The sequence below is a fragment of the Podarcis liolepis genome (genome assembly GCF_965112155.1).
Source record: "Podarcis liolepis genome assembly, chromosome: 4".
Lineage (NCBI taxonomy): Eukaryota > Metazoa > Chordata > Lepidosauria > Squamata > Lacertidae > Podarcis > Podarcis liolepis.
The window spans coordinates 46680056-46698364 of NC_139558.1; the positions used below are offsets into that span (position 1 = coordinate 46680056).

The 18309-nt window shown below is 38.4% G+C and overlaps 1 protein-coding gene across 21 annotated transcripts in view; it reads right to left on the reverse strand.

Moving 5' to 3' along the window:
• The window catches only part of DMD (dystrophin), a 1010042-nt gene that overhangs the window by 546950 nt on the left and 444783 nt on the right, over positions 1-18309 (reverse strand). For all 21 annotated transcript variants that reach the window (XM_083498284.1, XM_083498278.1, XM_083498289.1 and 18 more), the window contains 6 exons: positions 8687-8842; positions 7406-7576; positions 5603-5785; positions 4701-4835; positions 3615-3764; positions 124-285 (listed from right to left, as the gene is read on the reverse strand). In XM_083498284.1, coding sequence (XP_083354410.1) covers positions 124-285; positions 3615-3764; positions 4701-4835; positions 5603-5785; positions 7406-7576; positions 8687-8842 — 957 coding nt within the window. The remainder of the gene's footprint in view (positions 1-123; positions 286-3614; positions 3765-4700; positions 4836-5602; positions 5786-7405; positions 7577-8686; positions 8843-18309) is intronic.

The following is an 18309-nucleotide window of genomic DNA, read 5'->3' on the forward strand; positions in this document are numbered from 1 at the left end:
CTAACCCCAGTGGCTGAAAATTCTAGAAATCATCATCTTTGAGGAAAAAGCCAACCAAATTAAAGGAATCATACTGACCACTTGAATGATAAAGGTATTTAAACTAAAGTCCACAAGACTCACCTGTGCTTCTTGAGGTACTTGTGCTGCATCAATTCTGTCGGCAATATAACCAGTTAACTGTCGATCAATGAAAGCAAGAGACTCTTGAATTAACTGAAGGGTTTTGTCAATCTCTTGTGCAGAGTGGATACTTTGTTCAAGAACCTTTTGTCTCCTCACAGCCTGAAAAATAAAGGGAAAAGAGTATTAGCCATTCAATTTTTCTTTAATGCTGTTAAAAACACACAGAAATTTCATACTGATACACAACCACCTTTTTGTAAGATAAATTTCGTCTTTTTTTGCCAGCCATTTTGTTTTTTAAATAAATAACCACAAAAAGTCAAAATTCCCTAAAATTCCCTAAATAACCAAACCAATTAGTGAGGAATTCTATAGTGAGTAGAAGACTGCAAAACTAAGTCCTGCCATTAGATAGTTTTGTTCATTCTGAAGCCTCGGGCAGCTCCTGATCCCATTATATATGTCAGGAGATTTCCTTTGGTCAGAACAAAGTTGCCGTCATCATAGTCCACTTACAGATAATCCACTGCAACAAGTGAGAGGGATGAAAGTGCTGTTTATAAAACAAACTCTCACATAGGATATAAATAGTTTCTTAGAGCCTGGATTAAATGGTAGTAGGAATGATTAGAACTCTTAAATTTTGTCTTGACTCTTTATGGTTCACTCCTCCCCTTATTATAATATTTCTTAATGGTACAGCATTCAGCAAAAGGTTACAAAAACTGGGGAAAGCAAGAGTCAGACTGTTCCTATTACTACTATAGCAAGTCACATTACTTTAAGCCTGCCCTATGACATTAGCGAAACCCCGCAATATGGTTACTAAGACCTTCTTTGGTTTTACATTTTCCTTTGCCCCCCTTTTCATACTTAATAGTTTAAGATGATGACACATGCAATTTTCAGCTTAGTTTTTCACCTTCTTTCATATTCTGCCTTCTCATAATTTAGTTTTATCTGCATTGACTCTGCATTATTCATTCTTTTAATAGGCTATAAACCTAACATTTCTATTCACTCAATAAACCTGGAGGTCAAGTCACACTACACATATTTCCAAGGCCATATGAAATGTAACCTTGAGGTCAAGGACTCGAAAGTAATGTTATGGAAAAAAAACTATTTTATAAAAGCATTCACCAACAGAAACAGAACAGCTGAATAGCCTTCATCATTTCTTTTCCTGTGACGGTTCAAAATGGAATGTAGTGAATATGTCTTCACTCACATAGCAACAAATTGCTGTGTGCATTGTAAAACAAACATGGATTTCGGTGGTAATGGCGTTATGAGAGCTCACTTTTATATCTGTCTTATATCCTGGGACACAGGACAGGATTACCTCAGCCACTTCAAATGTTCTGTCATACATCCACAGTGTATAAGGTACTAATAATGTGATTTAAAAAAACCATCTAGTTCCTTTGTAACCTTCCAATCAATAAACCACAGAAAAAGGATATATGACTCAATGAATATAGATCATTTTACATTTTAATGAGGGTGTTATAATAATGCGGGTGTTTTTCAAAGGGAGAATATTTAATTACCAGTGTTTTTGATTCCTCCTGCCAGTTTTATCCACAATGAGGGAACACACTGGTCACAGAAGCATGCAGCAGTCGCACAAGTGTCAGGAGTTGGCCAACTCCTTTGTTAATGCTAATTAACCCAGAGAGTGATCATGTGGATTGTTGGCTGGCATCAGAGAGGAGAGCCTTTGGGGGGGTAAGAATTGTGAAGAGGGGTTATCAATGTCCTGTGTTATGCTAACTGATTATTAGGAGGGTTATGTGGAACTGAAGGGATTTGGATGTTCAAAAATAAGGGGGAAGATTAGTAAATTAAACTTGGTGCTTTGGCTCTTGGGAATTTGATGTTCTCATTTAAGTCTTCTGTGACCTGCCTGAAAATTACAAATATTTATCTTTCCACATTCACTACCTTTGAGGTCAGCCTCCTTACATTCCAACCCCCACCCCCTGAACATAACAATTCACAGCTCAGGTTGTCAAAGAACTATTGCATGATTGCTTCCTGTGCAACCTGGTTGGTTGGGCAGAAAATGGGTATAAAACACTTTCTATCCCATGCTTTCTTTGCCCCCCCCCCTTTTCTGCTATCCCCTTGTTTGCTGATGCCTACCTTTACAGCAGTGCTGTGTGCAGACAATATTTCTTTGGGCGGGGGGAGGGGGCAGTCAAAGGCAGTAAGCAGGTATATGGAAATGCTAGCTAAGAAAGTATTATTTTTTCTTAGTCTGTGCTGATTCTGTACTCCAAGTGTTCTTAAACTGCTGATTTATTTTATTAGACATCTTATAGTGCATTGGGTTTTAGGATACCTCTTTTGTTTTGTTTTCATTCCAAATAAATTTTGCTGCCTTCTAAAGTGAGGTTCACAAGGGAAAATAGTTTGTTTTTCCATTTGTTTTCATGTTAATATTCCATTTCTTTTGTTTTCTATTTATTGAATTTATTTCCATTTATTTAATTTAACGAACTTACAGACTTTTCAAGATATATTCATCCCAACATGGTTTACAAAGCAATGTACACCTATATATATACAGCACTATTTATACAACATAGATTGAGTCTTTAAGGCCCATTTAAATTATATAAAGTCCTATGGGGCAGAGTTGGAATGCCCATAAGGCAGGGTGAAGCACCCACCTTAAGGAGGCAGAAGTGCAAGAGGCGGAGCTCCGTCCTCCCACTGGCTCCTGCTGCCAGCTGAAGGCCTTCCCTCTCACAGACAAGAGGGAGGCATTCTAGCATGTAGCACTGCCACTCGTCTTACCTGTCCCCAGACAGAGAAGCGAAGCACCTATGCATTGCGGAACGCCCCAGTGGCAGAAATGGTGGCAGGGGTGGGGGGAGGCAGGATGTGGCAACTCCCGTTTCAGCACAGGTGCCAAAATGGGACCAGCCACCCCTGCCACTGGGGATAAATCAGGTTTACATCTAAGCTACGCTCTACTTCCATTCTGCCCCATCTTCATCGTGAAACGGGGCTGCCAAATTTAAAGGAACTGACCATTCACTTTTAATCCGGAAAGTGTCTTTCTTACCTACTCTGAGAGCTTTGGGTGTGGGTCCAGAATTGGCCTCCACAGTCACTTACAGACTCATTGTTAAAACCGTGTTTATGGAAGACAATCTTACTCGGTTACGAGTGATCGCCAAAGAAGAAGAAGAAGAAGAAGACATGTATGTAGATTTCCTAGAAAAATTGATACCAGGTAGTCCCTCTTATACACATATAAAAAGACACAAAACACATATACAGAGAGCTGCTTCTGTTAATCGGTCCCTTCCAAAGCTGTCACAACTTTTGCTGGTTTCTTCTTGCGTCAACACTGTTGTCCGCATCTTTACAACACAGTATTTTATAAGACAGGTAACTTTACCTTTCAGCTCTCCTGTTAAACACAGTGTTTAAGAGAAAAGTATGGGGGAAGGAAATTATTTCTTAAAAAGTACCTCTTGTTGTAGCTCTTCCCACCGAGTATTGAACTTCTCCAGTTTTTCATTGATCAGTTCATCCAGAACTCCACCATCAGTTAAGGTCTGTGCCAACTCACGAATCTGATTGCGGTTATCTTCTGGGTGTTGCATTAATGTTCCCAGAGACTGAAACATCCATAAACTGTATTACTTGTTTTTGCCATTCCCCTTACACCAAACAAAGGAGCCTTCAAAGCTCTTGTTAAAATAAAAGAAGCAATAAACCTTACATTTCCATTAAAATAGAAGAATATTCATGAGAAAAATAAAGCTCATCACTGCAACATTTTCTGGCACAAATTATCTGAAATGTGACTAGGCAAACATTAACAAAGGCTTAGATACCACATCAACATAATAAACAGTGTGGCTATAATGTATGCTACCTTGCTGAATTGACCATCAGCACAACCAACCAATTCAGGTAACTAGAAACTATTGAATTTGTGATGCTACTCCTTCATTTTTTAAAACAAGAATTGTCAATGTTTTTTAATAACTGGAGTGATTCTGGGACCTTTGAAAAAGACTTTTTAAGGCTTTTATTAAAACCTTGGGTCTGTCAGACATCTCTGCAGCAAAACGAGGGAAATATGATAAATGTAAGGATCTAATTGTAGAGTACAAAAACCTGCAATCCTACCCAAGATTGCTTCGAAGTAATTGCCACTGGATTTGCTTATATAGAGATGTGGATGTCTGTATAAGTTATTTGGGAGGACATGTGAAGCTGGCTTCACAGGCACCAGACAAAGCATAAGTTTATAAAGCATTTGAATTAAACATCTTTGTTTTTGTTGAGAAGACTACATTATTCTTTGTGACAGCTCCAATTCCATTCTAAGAACGCTGTGGCCTATCTGAACCCTGTGTGCTCATATCTTCCTTTAGTACATAGCAATGATAATAATAATTGAAAATCTAATGGAACACAATTCATGGAAAATATACATATGGGTGCATAGATCACAGCACACATTGAAGAATATTATGCTTTGATTTAACATAGAAACTTTTTATTGGAAAGGTCTGTGTGTTCCTAACCAGAACGTCAGTACTTACATCTAGTGCTTCTGAGATCTCTTCTGTGCCTTCTTGAATATTTTCTGTTGCCCTGAGTTTTGATTCTACCTCATTCAACCATTTGTTTTCAACATCCAAGTATAACAATAATTCACGCCAACATGCCCATACCTCCTGATGAATGAGTTTATAAAAATAAATGAATTTTAATACAGAAATGCTTGAATTTTTTTAAAACATTTTTTTTTTTTGCAAATAAAACGACCTATAACTTATGCTGTTTTACCAGGACATGTGTTATTGTGTTACCTATATAAATGCCACAAAAAAGTAAATAAAATCAGGTCATTTCAAAATTCTACAGTGGTACCTCTGGATGCGAACGGGATCCGTACTGGAGCCCCATTCGCATCCAGAAGCGAACGCAACCTGTGTCTGCGCGGGTCATAATTCACTGCTTCTGCGTAAGCATGTGACGTCATTTTGACCGTCTGCGCATGCGCGAGCGACGACTCCATTACTTCCGGGTCGCTGCAGCACGCAACCCGAAAATACTTATCCCGAAACTACTTCAACCCAAGGTATGACTGTATATTAAAGTAGTAAGAAAGAACAAAATAATGGTTTTCTTTAAACTGTACCATGAAGTTACGGGAATATATTTAATAATCCTAGGAAAGTGGCATAATTTTTAGGATATATTTTAATCCACTTAGTAATAAACAAAAAAAAAATTCAATTCTGATTAAGATAAACATGGAAACCATGCTGGCTGGGGTTGATGAGAATAGTACTCTAAAACAGCTGGAGGGCACCAGCTTGCAGTAGGCTATATTAAAGACTTATGAGGGTAAACATTGATTCACGACATCTGTCCATTAGCTGATATCTTTTCTGTTACACTTTGGAATGCTCTAATGTTACCAGGAGAAGGAACTGACCTCCAACGTTTTGCACTTTCCATTTAGCCTACTGCAGAGTCGCTGGTAGTTCCTAGTAAGAACATCAAGTTCCTTTTTTAAGGCCTCATGAGCTGCAGGTGGAGCCCTTGCTATAAAATTGTTCACCGACTCTGTGAGAAGCCTCACTTTCACATCTTTCTGTGTTGCCTCTTCTTTTGCTCTCTGAAAATACATAAATGTATAATAATCCATTATGATACCTGAAAATAAAGCAGTGAATACTGGGGTGAAAACACTGCATTGTTTGAAAAGAACATAATATAATTTGCCTGATTTTCCATGCCACAAAGCAGTAGTTAAAAAGATGAGCGATCAGCTCAGTAGCCCCTCGGCTCAAATTTCACTGCTCCATATTCATGTTGTAGAGCAGACATAGGCAAACTCGGCCCTCCGGATGTTTTGGGACTACAACTCCCATCATCTCTGACCACTGGTCCTGTTAGCTAGGGGTGATGGGAGCTGTAGTCCCAAAACATCTGGAGTGCCGAGTTTGCCTATGCCTGTTGTAGAGGCTCATATTTTCAAGGCAAGCATTAAGACCCCCTCCACTTCCTCTTCCTCCCCACCTATTCAAGATCTGGCATGCTCCTTTCCTCACTGTCCTCATTATTTGGTAATGGCTACTGCTCTGGGGTTAATCAGCCAAGGCCTGGTTGAAGAGAAATGTTTCTGCCTGATGCCTAAAGGTGTATAATGAAGCTGCCAGCCAAGCCTTCCTGGGGAGAGCATCCTACAAACATGGAGCCACTGCAGAAATGGCACGTTCTTGCATTCTCAGGTGTACTTGATATGGGGTGTATAGCTTTGAGTTTTCATTTTGCTTTGCTGTCTTAAGTAATATAATCACATACCATGCACACTCTTTGTGCATCTTTCTGTGGCCTTACCTCAGCTACATAGCAGGCTTTCCTTGAAATGGGTGCCTGAATCTTTACAAGGCAACTTGTAGTGCTGCTGCAGTGACCCAGAGTAAAACTTGTAGGAAATATTGCAAAATACAGTGCTATTCCTCTTATTACAGCTATTGCTGTCCTTGCTTCTGGTTTAAAGAGCTGGACAAGGAAACAAGTCCCCACATTGCCAATATCTAAAATGGCACTAAATGAGGGTGCCAAACAGCTCTGGCTGTACTATTGCCAATATGCACTAATATCCATATCAGATAAAACTGAGAAAACCCACAATATAGTCAAGGAATGAAATGAATCTATATTCAATGGGAACATTTTCCTAAGTAACATCTCTAATTTATAGGGATACGTTAGCAAAACAGGGACTTGTCACTTGTTCTATATGTTGTGGGAAAGCAAAATGAAAGCACAAATTGTTGCTGAATGCAGCCTTCTTATTCCCATTTATGAGTGCCTACAATTTCTGAATTCCATCTGGGAGAAGTTACATTCAGAGGAATAATAGCCCAAGAATTATATACCATCTGATGCAATTATCATAGAAAAGAGAATGGAAACATATGAGAACAGGTGCAGAATTTGATGTGGGTACCCAGAAACAATAAGGACATATACAAATGCAACACTAAATCCAATTAAGCATGGGGGAAGGGAACTTATAGAAATGCAATTCTTTGATGAGTCAAAAAACTTATAACAGATGCTAAATTGAAGTGAAATTACTTTAAACCACCTATTGCTTCGAATTTAATAGTTCTCAAGTGAAGCTCAAATAGCCAGCTCTTTCAAATGAACAAACAGATTGTGTGTAACAATAACTTCAAGAAGAAGATCAGATACAAATTAAACAAGTCACTTTGTATTTTGTTACCTTCAGTTCCTCAACAGCTTTCTGTAATTCATCTGGTGTTTTATATTCAAAATCTCTCTCAAGGTACTCTTCTTCTGCTTGTGTAATCCACTCATGCATCTCTGATAAATCCTTTCGAAGACTCACAGTCTTATCCAAACCACTTTTCAGAGCTGCCTTCTTAGCATAGGCCTTAAAGAAAACAACATGATTTCCTCTTGTAAACACTAGTTCAGACATTAATTGAATATTAAAGTAAATGCCTAGCATAACAAGATTCAATTTTAAGGAAGACAGATTTTAAAGAAGGGTTGAATCTAGACTTTCCCACTTGTGAATGAAGGGGCACCTTTTGTTCACTGGGGGAATGTGGATCCAGAGAAGACTACTGCTGGAGAAAAGAGGGACGGAGAGGTAATTTTCACTAATTTTTCCTCCAGTTTCCACACCACCTCTCATTTTGTTTTTGAGGTTCCCCCGACCTCCAGTGCAGATTTGATTAATATCCCCTCTCCTCCTAACACTGGAAGCATCAAGTTAATGGGGTTTCTGCTCTTGGAATCTAAATCTTGTTTCCCAAATGGCGCCAATAGATGCCAAGAAGTTACCAAGTAGGCAAAGTGTTACTGTAAGAAAAACGTGAAGCACGCATCATCTTATATGGTAAGTAATCCAAAATGAAGTTCACTCTTTCTTCTTTCTACTGAAATTTTCTCTTTCTAATTTAGTAATATAAGGTCTTACAGCCTTCTGTCTTGAAAAATGACACGGTGAAAATTTCATTACGTTTGCCTTTTTTCAGTACAATTGCTTTTCTGCTCTCTGTGTCTAACTTGTGGCATTTGAAGTTTGTAACAGACAGAAGCTTGTTACTGACAGATGTTATAATGTGCCGTTCCAAGCGGTTTAACTCAGAATCATAATGCTGCTTTATCGCTCCTTATTTTTTTTGATAGGAATGCTACAAAATACTTTGAGTAAAGCAAAAGCCAGTGAAGATAAAACTATTTATTAGGTGTCATACCTTGCTGGATTTTATTTATTTGCTCCAGCTTATGTCAAGCTCTCTATTTGCAATTATAATACATTATATTATTGTCAGACTTTAGCACTCAAATCTATCTTTCCTGCGTGCATTTTGACATGGTAGATAAATTTACTAAGATAGAAGGTTAATTAGTGTGAACCACAAATGCCTGGCTCCACCTCTCACATTCAGTAGTTATGCACACAGAGCAGGGGAAATTATGTCAAAGAGAAATCTGGAATGAAATTAAAAGAAGATAGCAAGAGATGGAGTACCTGTTGGCAAATGTGATCCCACTGAGCATTCAGTTCTTTTAGTTCAGTTTGTATTTTCAAAGAAAACTCTGGCTCTGCTTCGTTCTTCATTTTCTTCCCAATCTCATTAACACTATTCAAACTGGGCTGGATTGTCTGGATATCATTTACTAGAGCCTAAAGGATAAAAAAAAAGATACGCATTGCATTACAACCCTCCAAAATATATAGGCATTCAATTAAATAAATTTAAACTGAATTTAATTCTTCTTGGTAATATTCTAAACAATATTGTGACCTGTTGATCCACACATGCAGCAAGCATGTTAACCATAGTTTCCTAGGGAATTATGGTACTAGCCAAGATCTTAAATCAACTTCAAACTGCGGTAAGTCAAAATATGACTCTCCAAATTAAGCTGCTGTCTCTGTTTTCTTGATCAATTTGCAACCACTTGTAAAGACTATAAGAAATCTTGCTGTGACACAATAGGCCTTTTAAAAAATATGATAATTGCAGTCCTAATCTGGGTGGTAGGTAAGGGTATAAGGGAAATCTCCTTTCACCCACCCACATCTGTAAGGACTCTAGAAATGTATAGGATGCAACTGATGAAGAGCAGAAGGTAAAGAACAGCAACTAGGGGCCTTGACAGTTTTCTTTGTTACAGAAGAAATCCCCCGGGGACTAGACTATGCAATCAGAGTGTGAGGTGACAGGTGACAAATCTGGGGACCTCAAAGAGGTACCAGATAGACATGCCCGACTGTGGTCAGTGTTAAGGAGTCCAGAACTCGAGCAAGTATATGACAAAAGGAATACAAATATACATTGTGTATGCTCACATTTATTTAATAAATGCTATAGCAGGACACTAGTGTAGCTAGTGGGGGGCAGGGTGTGACCACTTACTGCAGGGGCAGCACTTGCCGTGGTGCCTGCCGTGTGCCTGAGCCACGCATCTCTCCTGGGAGTGATGCAGCGGTTCAGACACTTGCAGCCATTGTGCCGCCCGAAAAGGTGGCATGGGGCTCATGTCCGCCTGCCACCTCAGCCACCCTGTAGCTGAGGGGGAGGTGGCTGGTGGACTCCTGTAGGTGCTGTGCTTTTCAAAAAGACGGTGTAGGGCCCTCGCCCACCTGCCACCTCCCCCTCAACTGGAGGGTGGCTGAGGGGGAGGTGGTAGGTGGACGCAAGCCCCACACTGCCTTTTTGGATGGCATGGTGCCTGCAACTGAGGGGGAGCAGTGGGAGGAGCGGACTTTATGCAGGCTCTGGCTCCACACAGAACATCTTGTCCCAGCATGCCTTGCCCCTTTGGCGCCTGTACGGCTAGCTACGCCGCTGTAGCAGGGATCAATGACACAAAATACAGTGGTGCCTCGCAAGACGAAATTAATCCGTTCCGCGAGTCTCTTCGTCTAGCGGTTTTTTCGTCTTGCGAAGCAACCCTATTAGCGGCTTAGCGCTATTAGCGGTTTAGCGGATATTAAAGGCTTAGCGGCTTAGCGGCTAAAAGGCTATTAGCGGCTTAGCGGCTTAGAAAAAGGGGGGGAGCGAAAAAAATCGCAAGACTCGCAAGACTTTTTCGTTTTGCGAAGCAAGCCCATAGGGAAATCCGTCTTGCGAAGCGCATCGAAAAACGGAAAACCCTTTCGTCTAGCGGGTTTTTCGTCTTGCGAGGCATTCGTCTTGCGGGGCACCACTGTATAAATTAACTCCCTCGCAGGGAAATCCAGAATACTAGCAGAAACTGCCTTTTGACAGAAAAACAAAAGTATTTTACCTATCAAACTCAGCATGACACACAGTTTTATGAATGTAAAACTGAGAAACTGAACTTGAACAATTTACTTCTTGTAAATTTTATTTGCCTAGAAAAACAGTATTTACTTTGGCAAAAAGAGGCGAGATTATTTAGGATGATTTGAATAGATAAACAGGAGGTTTTTTAAAAAGTTGAAATATTTTGATTGCTTTCTCTTATTGTAATGGTGAAATGCTGAAGGCCTGGCAGAGCAAAATGTGACTTATTAAGGGCTTCAAAGAGGGCCTGGTAAACATTTCACTCTGCAGCTGACTTCTCTCAATTAAGGTCCCTGACAAACTGAAGGTTGCTGATAAGTTATTTGGTAGCTAAATAACAGCACACATATAAAACTTGACATTTCTAAGGATGTGGGCAGGATTTTTTATTTTATTTTTAAGTGAATTATTTGTCTGTGAAAAGGGGAAAAGCCAAGTCAACTCATCTGTATTACAGTTACTATGAATGGTGTTTTTCCCCCTAAGTGGTCTAAACTGGTGTTAGCTTTGGAAATCCTGAGCTAACTGCCCTTCCCCGACAAAGAAAAAATCCCCCTACTTTGCACTGATTAAAAATTAGGAGAAAATTATCTGGATAAGGAATTTCAATATGATGATGCCACTAGCATTATATTTCAGGAGGCCAAGAGGGCAGATTTTTGTTTTGTATATATTTGCATTTATTGACAAGCCAAATCATGGCTAAGAGTGAAGATAGGAGCATGTGGATACTCACAACAAAAAAAGCTTTAATTACAGCAGGACACAGGAATTAAAAGGCTATTCCAAAAGTTTAATGGATGGTTGAGTTTTGAATCATCTTACCAATGAAAGGTGAAAATTTGGTAGCAGAAAGTTGGAACAAGATGAAGGAACCAAGATGAGACTGTTATGTATAATTGTTTAATTGACACTGAAATTGAATATGCTCTGTATGTGTTTGAATGTGAACTACTGAGGGTTTAACATGGAAAATTCCACTCAGGAATATATTGAAGCTAGGAAGAGTTCTCTAAGTGTAAATGGGTTGATAGTTAACTTAGAATGTTCTCTGCTAGCTCTCACTTGGTGCTTATGTGAGGTATTCCACTGCAAATCGCCATAGCTTTGAGCCTTTCTTTGGAAGCCACAGAGAACAAAGGAAGTGCTAATGATCTCTCTCCTGAAGAGAAAAACAGCTCCAAGCTAATGGAGTCTGTGTGGAGAGTCACAGACCTGATTTTAGGTCTGTTTGGAATTATTTCAATTATGTAAGATGATGAAACCTGCGCTGGACATGTGCCTGATATTATACAACTGTTTGAATGTCATTAATTGGTTTATGTTCTGTTTTGAACCAAGTTCTGTATGTAAAGCTTCTGAATAATATTTATGGGTCTGGGAAATTTTTATTCCAAGAGGAGTCAGTTTGTAGGCATCCTATTGCTTCAAGCTGTGTAATATTAATATTGCAATAGAGACAACAGAACACAAGGAAGGAGAACACTGCAATAAAGTGAGAAAGAAAACTAGTGTGACAACCATAGAGAAAAAGCTACATTCTTGATTGTTGTAATGGATGAGGGACTTCACAGACAAGCAAGACAGAGGAATCAAAGCTAATACAAGGGCACTAAGAAACTGGTGTCTGGCTGCCTCAGAGGGTGTGGAGTCCTCATTTGTACCAAAGGCCACCACGTAATCCTGATCTCCCTTTTCTTCAGAAGTATCACAGAGACTGAGGTCTGAGAGCTATTCATTGGCTTAAACAACATTATACTGAGCTTCAGAGATAAGATTATGCAGGTATAATTTAAAATACTTTAATGAAAGTTAGGAGTGCTGTGTAAAAAGTGAAAGCTTTGACAAGCTTTTAACCTTAGGGGTTAATGGTTCATAGAATGTACACAATACGCGAGAACAGTTTTCAGAGCTGATAAACTCTGTGAGAGAAATAGATATAGATTATTATAGGTTGCAAGATTCATGGTAATTGCAAACACTTCTGGGATAGTTGGAATACTTTGTAAATCCTGCGACAGAAACATCAATACTTAGTGATGTCTTAAGCCTCTACTGGGGCTCTCACAGAACTTGTAAGCTTTGTGAGAAAAACACAATTCACAGAGCTGAGGCAGTGGAGCATGTAAAATTATGAGCAAAAAAACGATTTGTAAAATACGTCTTTGGAATAGATTAAGTACAACACAGGCAATATAAATAGAATTTTTACAGAATATTCAAACTAGACTAGTTCAAGGAAAATTGAAACTAGTTGAGTCAGATAATTTCTGAGTTCTGTTGTGTGTCATTACATTTTCTTGCTGATTACACAATTTGTTTCTTATTGGTCTTAAGTTAGAATAAATTTGAATCAGGCAGCTTAATTAAACAAGCCAGACAGAGTCAGAGGAAAATAAAATCTAAATGTCTGTATATATAATTCATTTCAATAGAAGCATAGAGTGCCCCAGGGGAAAGGATACAATGCTCATCACACAGAATTTATGAAACTCATAAGGGCTGCACAACAGAAATCACATGGCAGTACATTATATATTTACCTCCTGCCACCACCTAGTGACCAAATAGAAAACAGCACCAACTTTAATCCCAATCAAAAACTGCCCAGTATCTGAGCTGTTTTATTTACACACACACACACACACACACACACACACACACACACACACCCCACTTCAGTCTCTTTCCCACTGGCTCACAAGTCCATACACCAACTCTTACCCAACAAAATTAATGGCCTTGGCTAACTTAATTCCCTTACTTTCAATGGGTCTACTCTGGGTAAAAGTTAGTTGAATACAACCATAAGATCCAAGTTAGACTCAATAAGATCCAAGTTAGACTCAATATGAAACTTCCATAATTGTAACTAAAATATTAGTTAACTGACATATTCTTTCTAGAACTGATTACTGACATGCTGTCTTTCCTAGTCTACCCATTTTGAATCTACAACCTTTTCAAAAAAGTTTTGAATTTTGGCTGCCTGTCTTTTATTTTCTGCCTGCCATTTCTCTCTATTGTTGCTGATCGACTGCTGTGAGAGATGTTTTCCTAATTCGTGATTCCCAGTTAAACCCATGTTACTTTACTTCCACAGGACCAGTGTGATCAGCCTAAGGCTTGGCAGAAGGAAATACTTGACAAAGCAGCATCTCACTAAAATCAGGGGACCCTAGTTCAATAAAAACGATGCAAGCAGTCCGATGATCCTGCTGGGCTTCGGTACCAGCAGGAATTCTACCACATCCAGGCACATCTCAGAAAGGCATGAATTCTTCACTAACTATTATGGAAGTTTTGATGCAATCAAGCTTTCAACACATTGTGATGTCTCTTGCAATGAGTGCCCATTTATGTTCAAGCCACTCACACATTGCCAGGCTTTCTTTGTAAAAAAGAAAGAAAGAAAGCCAAACTAGATGCAGAATTAGATGCAAATATATGTACATTATATGCATATGTGGGAAAGACGCAAGTCCCATGAGGTACTATATGTCTACAGCATAGTTTGATAGGTACTTTTATACAGCTATATACATTGCTGTATGCATCTGCTTATGTGTTGGTTTAAGAAACTTGGAAGTGTATATGTGTGTATAATAATCCATATAATATGTGATAATTTGTATTTTTAGCAGAAATGGTAAGATAAGAACTTGCTTCTCACCAAGGAGCAATATGGGAATTAGGAAGGGGAAAAAACCATGCGGACAAGCTCCACATTGAGATTTTCAGAGAATTCTATTCATAGTGAGGACATTATTATTATTTATTGAATTTATATACCGGCCTATACCCGGGGGTCTGAGGGCAGTTCACATGCTCAGTTAGAAAAAACGTTCCAGGTAAAGACTGGTGAATCAGTCTATTTTTTGTCTGTGTCACTTCTGCACGTGCTCAACCTTCACTCTGTTCCATCCAGTTTCTGAATTAATAATTCATATGAAAATTTGAATATGTATTTAAATAATATTTTTAAATCACTTTCATCCCAAAACTAAAAATGCATCTTAAGCGTATTTTTAAATGTATTTTTTAGCTGAGAACTGTGTTGGTACAATCAAGAAGTGTGAAAGCCAGCAAAAACTAAGTTCTGGCTCACACATTATTCCAGAAGATGCAAATCAGGCCAATTAATATTGGAATTCACAACCATCTAATTTCTCAAGTATTCTTACCCCAGGATTTTGAGAGATCATATAGCAATAGCACATCTGGGGGGTTAATTAATTAAATGTCAACAGAGAAGAATCATAACTGACATGACTCTGAAGACTTTGCTACTCTACTCTGACCACAATACTCATTATTAAAAAGGCTGGCTGTTTAATTTTTTATTTAATTAACAAAACTGATATACTGGTTCACTGTTATAAAAACTCCAGGCTGTTTAAATGGATAAAATATTTTCCTTTTTAATCTGTACATTGACCATCCTTCTATCTCAGAAGGGAGATGCTATATTAGTTGTATTCTATGTAAGCTTCTTATGAATATCAACCATTCTGGTATATACACCCTATTAAAATAAATAAAATAAATGGCAGGATTTAAATAAACACTCACATTATTAGTATTAGAAAATGTTTAGAAAATAGTGAAATATTATAGTGTATTTACTTTTATTTTTAGGTTTTTAGACTTGATGTTATATTATTAATAACTTTTTCTGTTAGGAGATAGCAAAGTGGGTGAAAAGAGAAACAAACCAGAAGCAGAAGTTGGGGGAAGCCCTGGAGGGGAGGGAGGGAGGAATATATAGTAAATGTTAAGAAATTGAGATGTATGTAATGAATGAAAAAGAAAAAAATAATATTTAAAAAAAAAATAGAGAAGAAATAAGCACAAACAGGGGAGGCTTAAGGTTCCTGGCGGCTCTTGTCCTCTCCCTTTCCTCACACTCTTGTCCATAGTCATTTTAAAATAAAACAAATATTTACCAATATAACAACTCACAATTGTCAAAGAAAAACAATACACACTTTTGAATTTCATTGGTTGCCTTTTTAACATTTTTGTGAACAATCTAACATAACTTATAGGTATATGTTAATCTGCAATCCTATAGTCACTTACCTGCAAGTAAGACCCATTGAAATCAATAGGGTTTATTTCTCAGTAGGAATGTCATTTGCTGGGATTGTTTACTTCTACAATGGCAAGGGTAACTTCTTTTAGATTTAATCCTTTCACTTGGATTCTCAATGGATGCACACCCACTCTTTTCCCTCTCCAGAATTCAGCTCACAAGTGAATTCCAAAGAAAATCTGTGGTATGCTAATGACATTCTCACATTTCCTGAGCCTATCAATCCTCAGTAGAAGCATCCTGCACACTTGTTTGGGCAGTGATAGTGGGGGGAGGTAGTGATGTATGGAAGTGAGAGCTGGACCATAAAGAAGGCTGATCGCCAAAGAATTGATGCTTTTGAATTATGGTGCTGGAGGAGACTCTTGAGAGTCCCATGGACTGCAAGAAGATCAAACCTAACAATTCTGAAGGAAATAAGCCCTGAGTGCTTACTGGAAGGACAGATCGTGAAGCTGAGGCTCCAATACTTTGGCCACCTCATGAGAAGAGAAGACTCCCTGGAAAAGACCCTGATGTTGGGAAAGATGGAGGGCACAAGGAGAAGGGGACAACAAAGGATGAGATGGTTGGATGGTGTTCTTGAAGCTACCAGCATGAGTTTGACCAAACTGCGGGAGGCAGTGGAAGACAGAAGTGCCTGGCGTGCTCTGGTCCATGGGGCCACAAAGAGTTGGACATGACTAAACGACAACAACAAGTGGGGTGAGGGCAAGGGAGCTGAGGAGATGAGAAAACCTTTTAAATTTTATCTTCAATACACAATGATGAAGTCTCTTTAGTGTTGTAAATTATTAAGCTGAAAATGAGGCAAGGACACTATATAGGAGATTGTCATCAGTGGGGAACAGTGCTGAAAATGTGGAGTTTGCAAATAATATAAGGGGGAAATCTTATTTCTTAGATTTCACATATGGATAACACCCAAAAACATATAGCCTGACATGCATGTTATGGATGTAGATGTCATGGTTCATGAGATAGGTCAGGCTTCCTCAACCTTGGCCCTCCAGATGTTTTGAGACAACAATTCCCATCATCCCTGACCACTGGTCCTGCTAGCTAGAAATCATGGGAGTTGTAGGCCAAAAACATCTGGATGGCCGAGGTTGAGGACGCCTGAGATAGGTGCTGCATTATTATGGCCAGTGGTCACTGAGGAAAATGGCTTATACAGACTTAATAACCCATACATGTCATCTACCCTTTTTTGTTTTATTGCAAACTACATTTTCTACATCATTCAAGTGGAAATGGCCATTAGTAATGTCTTTCTTACAGAAGCCTATTACAGGACCAGGATTATAAGCAGGTGACGTGAAAACCAGCACCAGTTCTGCAACAGTTGTCTTGTCTGTATAAACAGTCTTTTTTCTATAGGAAAAATGATTTGGTGTCCATGGCAACATGTCTTCTACAACCTTTTATCATGTGAATGAAGGTATGGTAGCAACATACTGGCATAATAACAAGGATTGCCAAGGAATCAAATTTATTTGATTTTCATCTCTCTGACTTATTTCATGTAGATATGTTTCATTTGTCAAGCTGTTTTTCCATTTGTTGCTCATATTTGAGTATTATGTATTTTTGGCTCATTTTCTTTGTTTTTACACAACTAAGGCACTTTTTCAGTGAAGGCTACTCATTATCAACCATCAACATGGCCAACAATTGTACTGCGCAGGCTGTCAAACCAACAGTATAAATAGAACAAACAGTATTATTTCAATCCCCTTAATATGGTACCAATGATATCTCAATTTTAAAGTCTGTATAATTAGAAGAAACTGTGCTGACAGATGAATGGGGAGTACTGTTTCATACCAGGTATGTTACCTCAGTAAATACATTATGATCAATTACTGACCATATCAGATAGCAGGCTGAATGAGGATTTTTTTTTGAGGGGGGGGAGGTGTAATAGAAAGACATCTCCTCAGCCTCTATGAACAGTTTTATCCATAAGCGAAATCTAAAAAAATAAAAACCCTTACAGGTTTTGTACTCCCTGTTCTGTATCTTTTCAGTGAAGTACCCAGAAGTTATTACAGTACATTGTTTATAGTTTCTAATTAATGTGATACCTCTTGAGCCCAGCCAAACTGGAGAAAAGTTGTGAAACAACTGTTTTGATGTTTTTGGTTTTTTTAACATAATTAGGTTTGGGGATTTATTTTGGTAAATACTATTATAACTCTCTCTTTTTAAAAAAGTTTTTATTTCATTACTGATGGCAAGGGCAGCTAATAATTTTAGTGGGGTGATAAACCATTCTAAAAAAAGGCTACCTCATTTCATCACTGCAGCTAGTAATGACTATCCAATTTTTAGGCCCTCTGTCCACAGACTAAACATGGAATTTAAAATCTCTATTAACTCTACATTATTCTTACATTTAAGAAACAACAGGTTATTGTAATGGACTCTTGTACATATGAACAGCTTGCTGTGTGGAGCCATCCACCACAGGAATTCAAAGCAATCTTTGTTAAATGTACCAACATGCAAGCAAAGACAGCAATTGGATAATTACAACAACTTCACCATTCTTGTGAGATTGTCAGTTACACTGGGTTCCTTTACATGTCTTTTGATTGACATTTGTCATAAAATATTCTGCTCTGTATGCTAACATGAAGTTTCACGAGACAAATAACACCTACATAAATTTTTTACTTGTTCTTCTTACAAAGTTATTGGCACTTTTAACATTTGAAGGAGAATAATGACAGAATTACT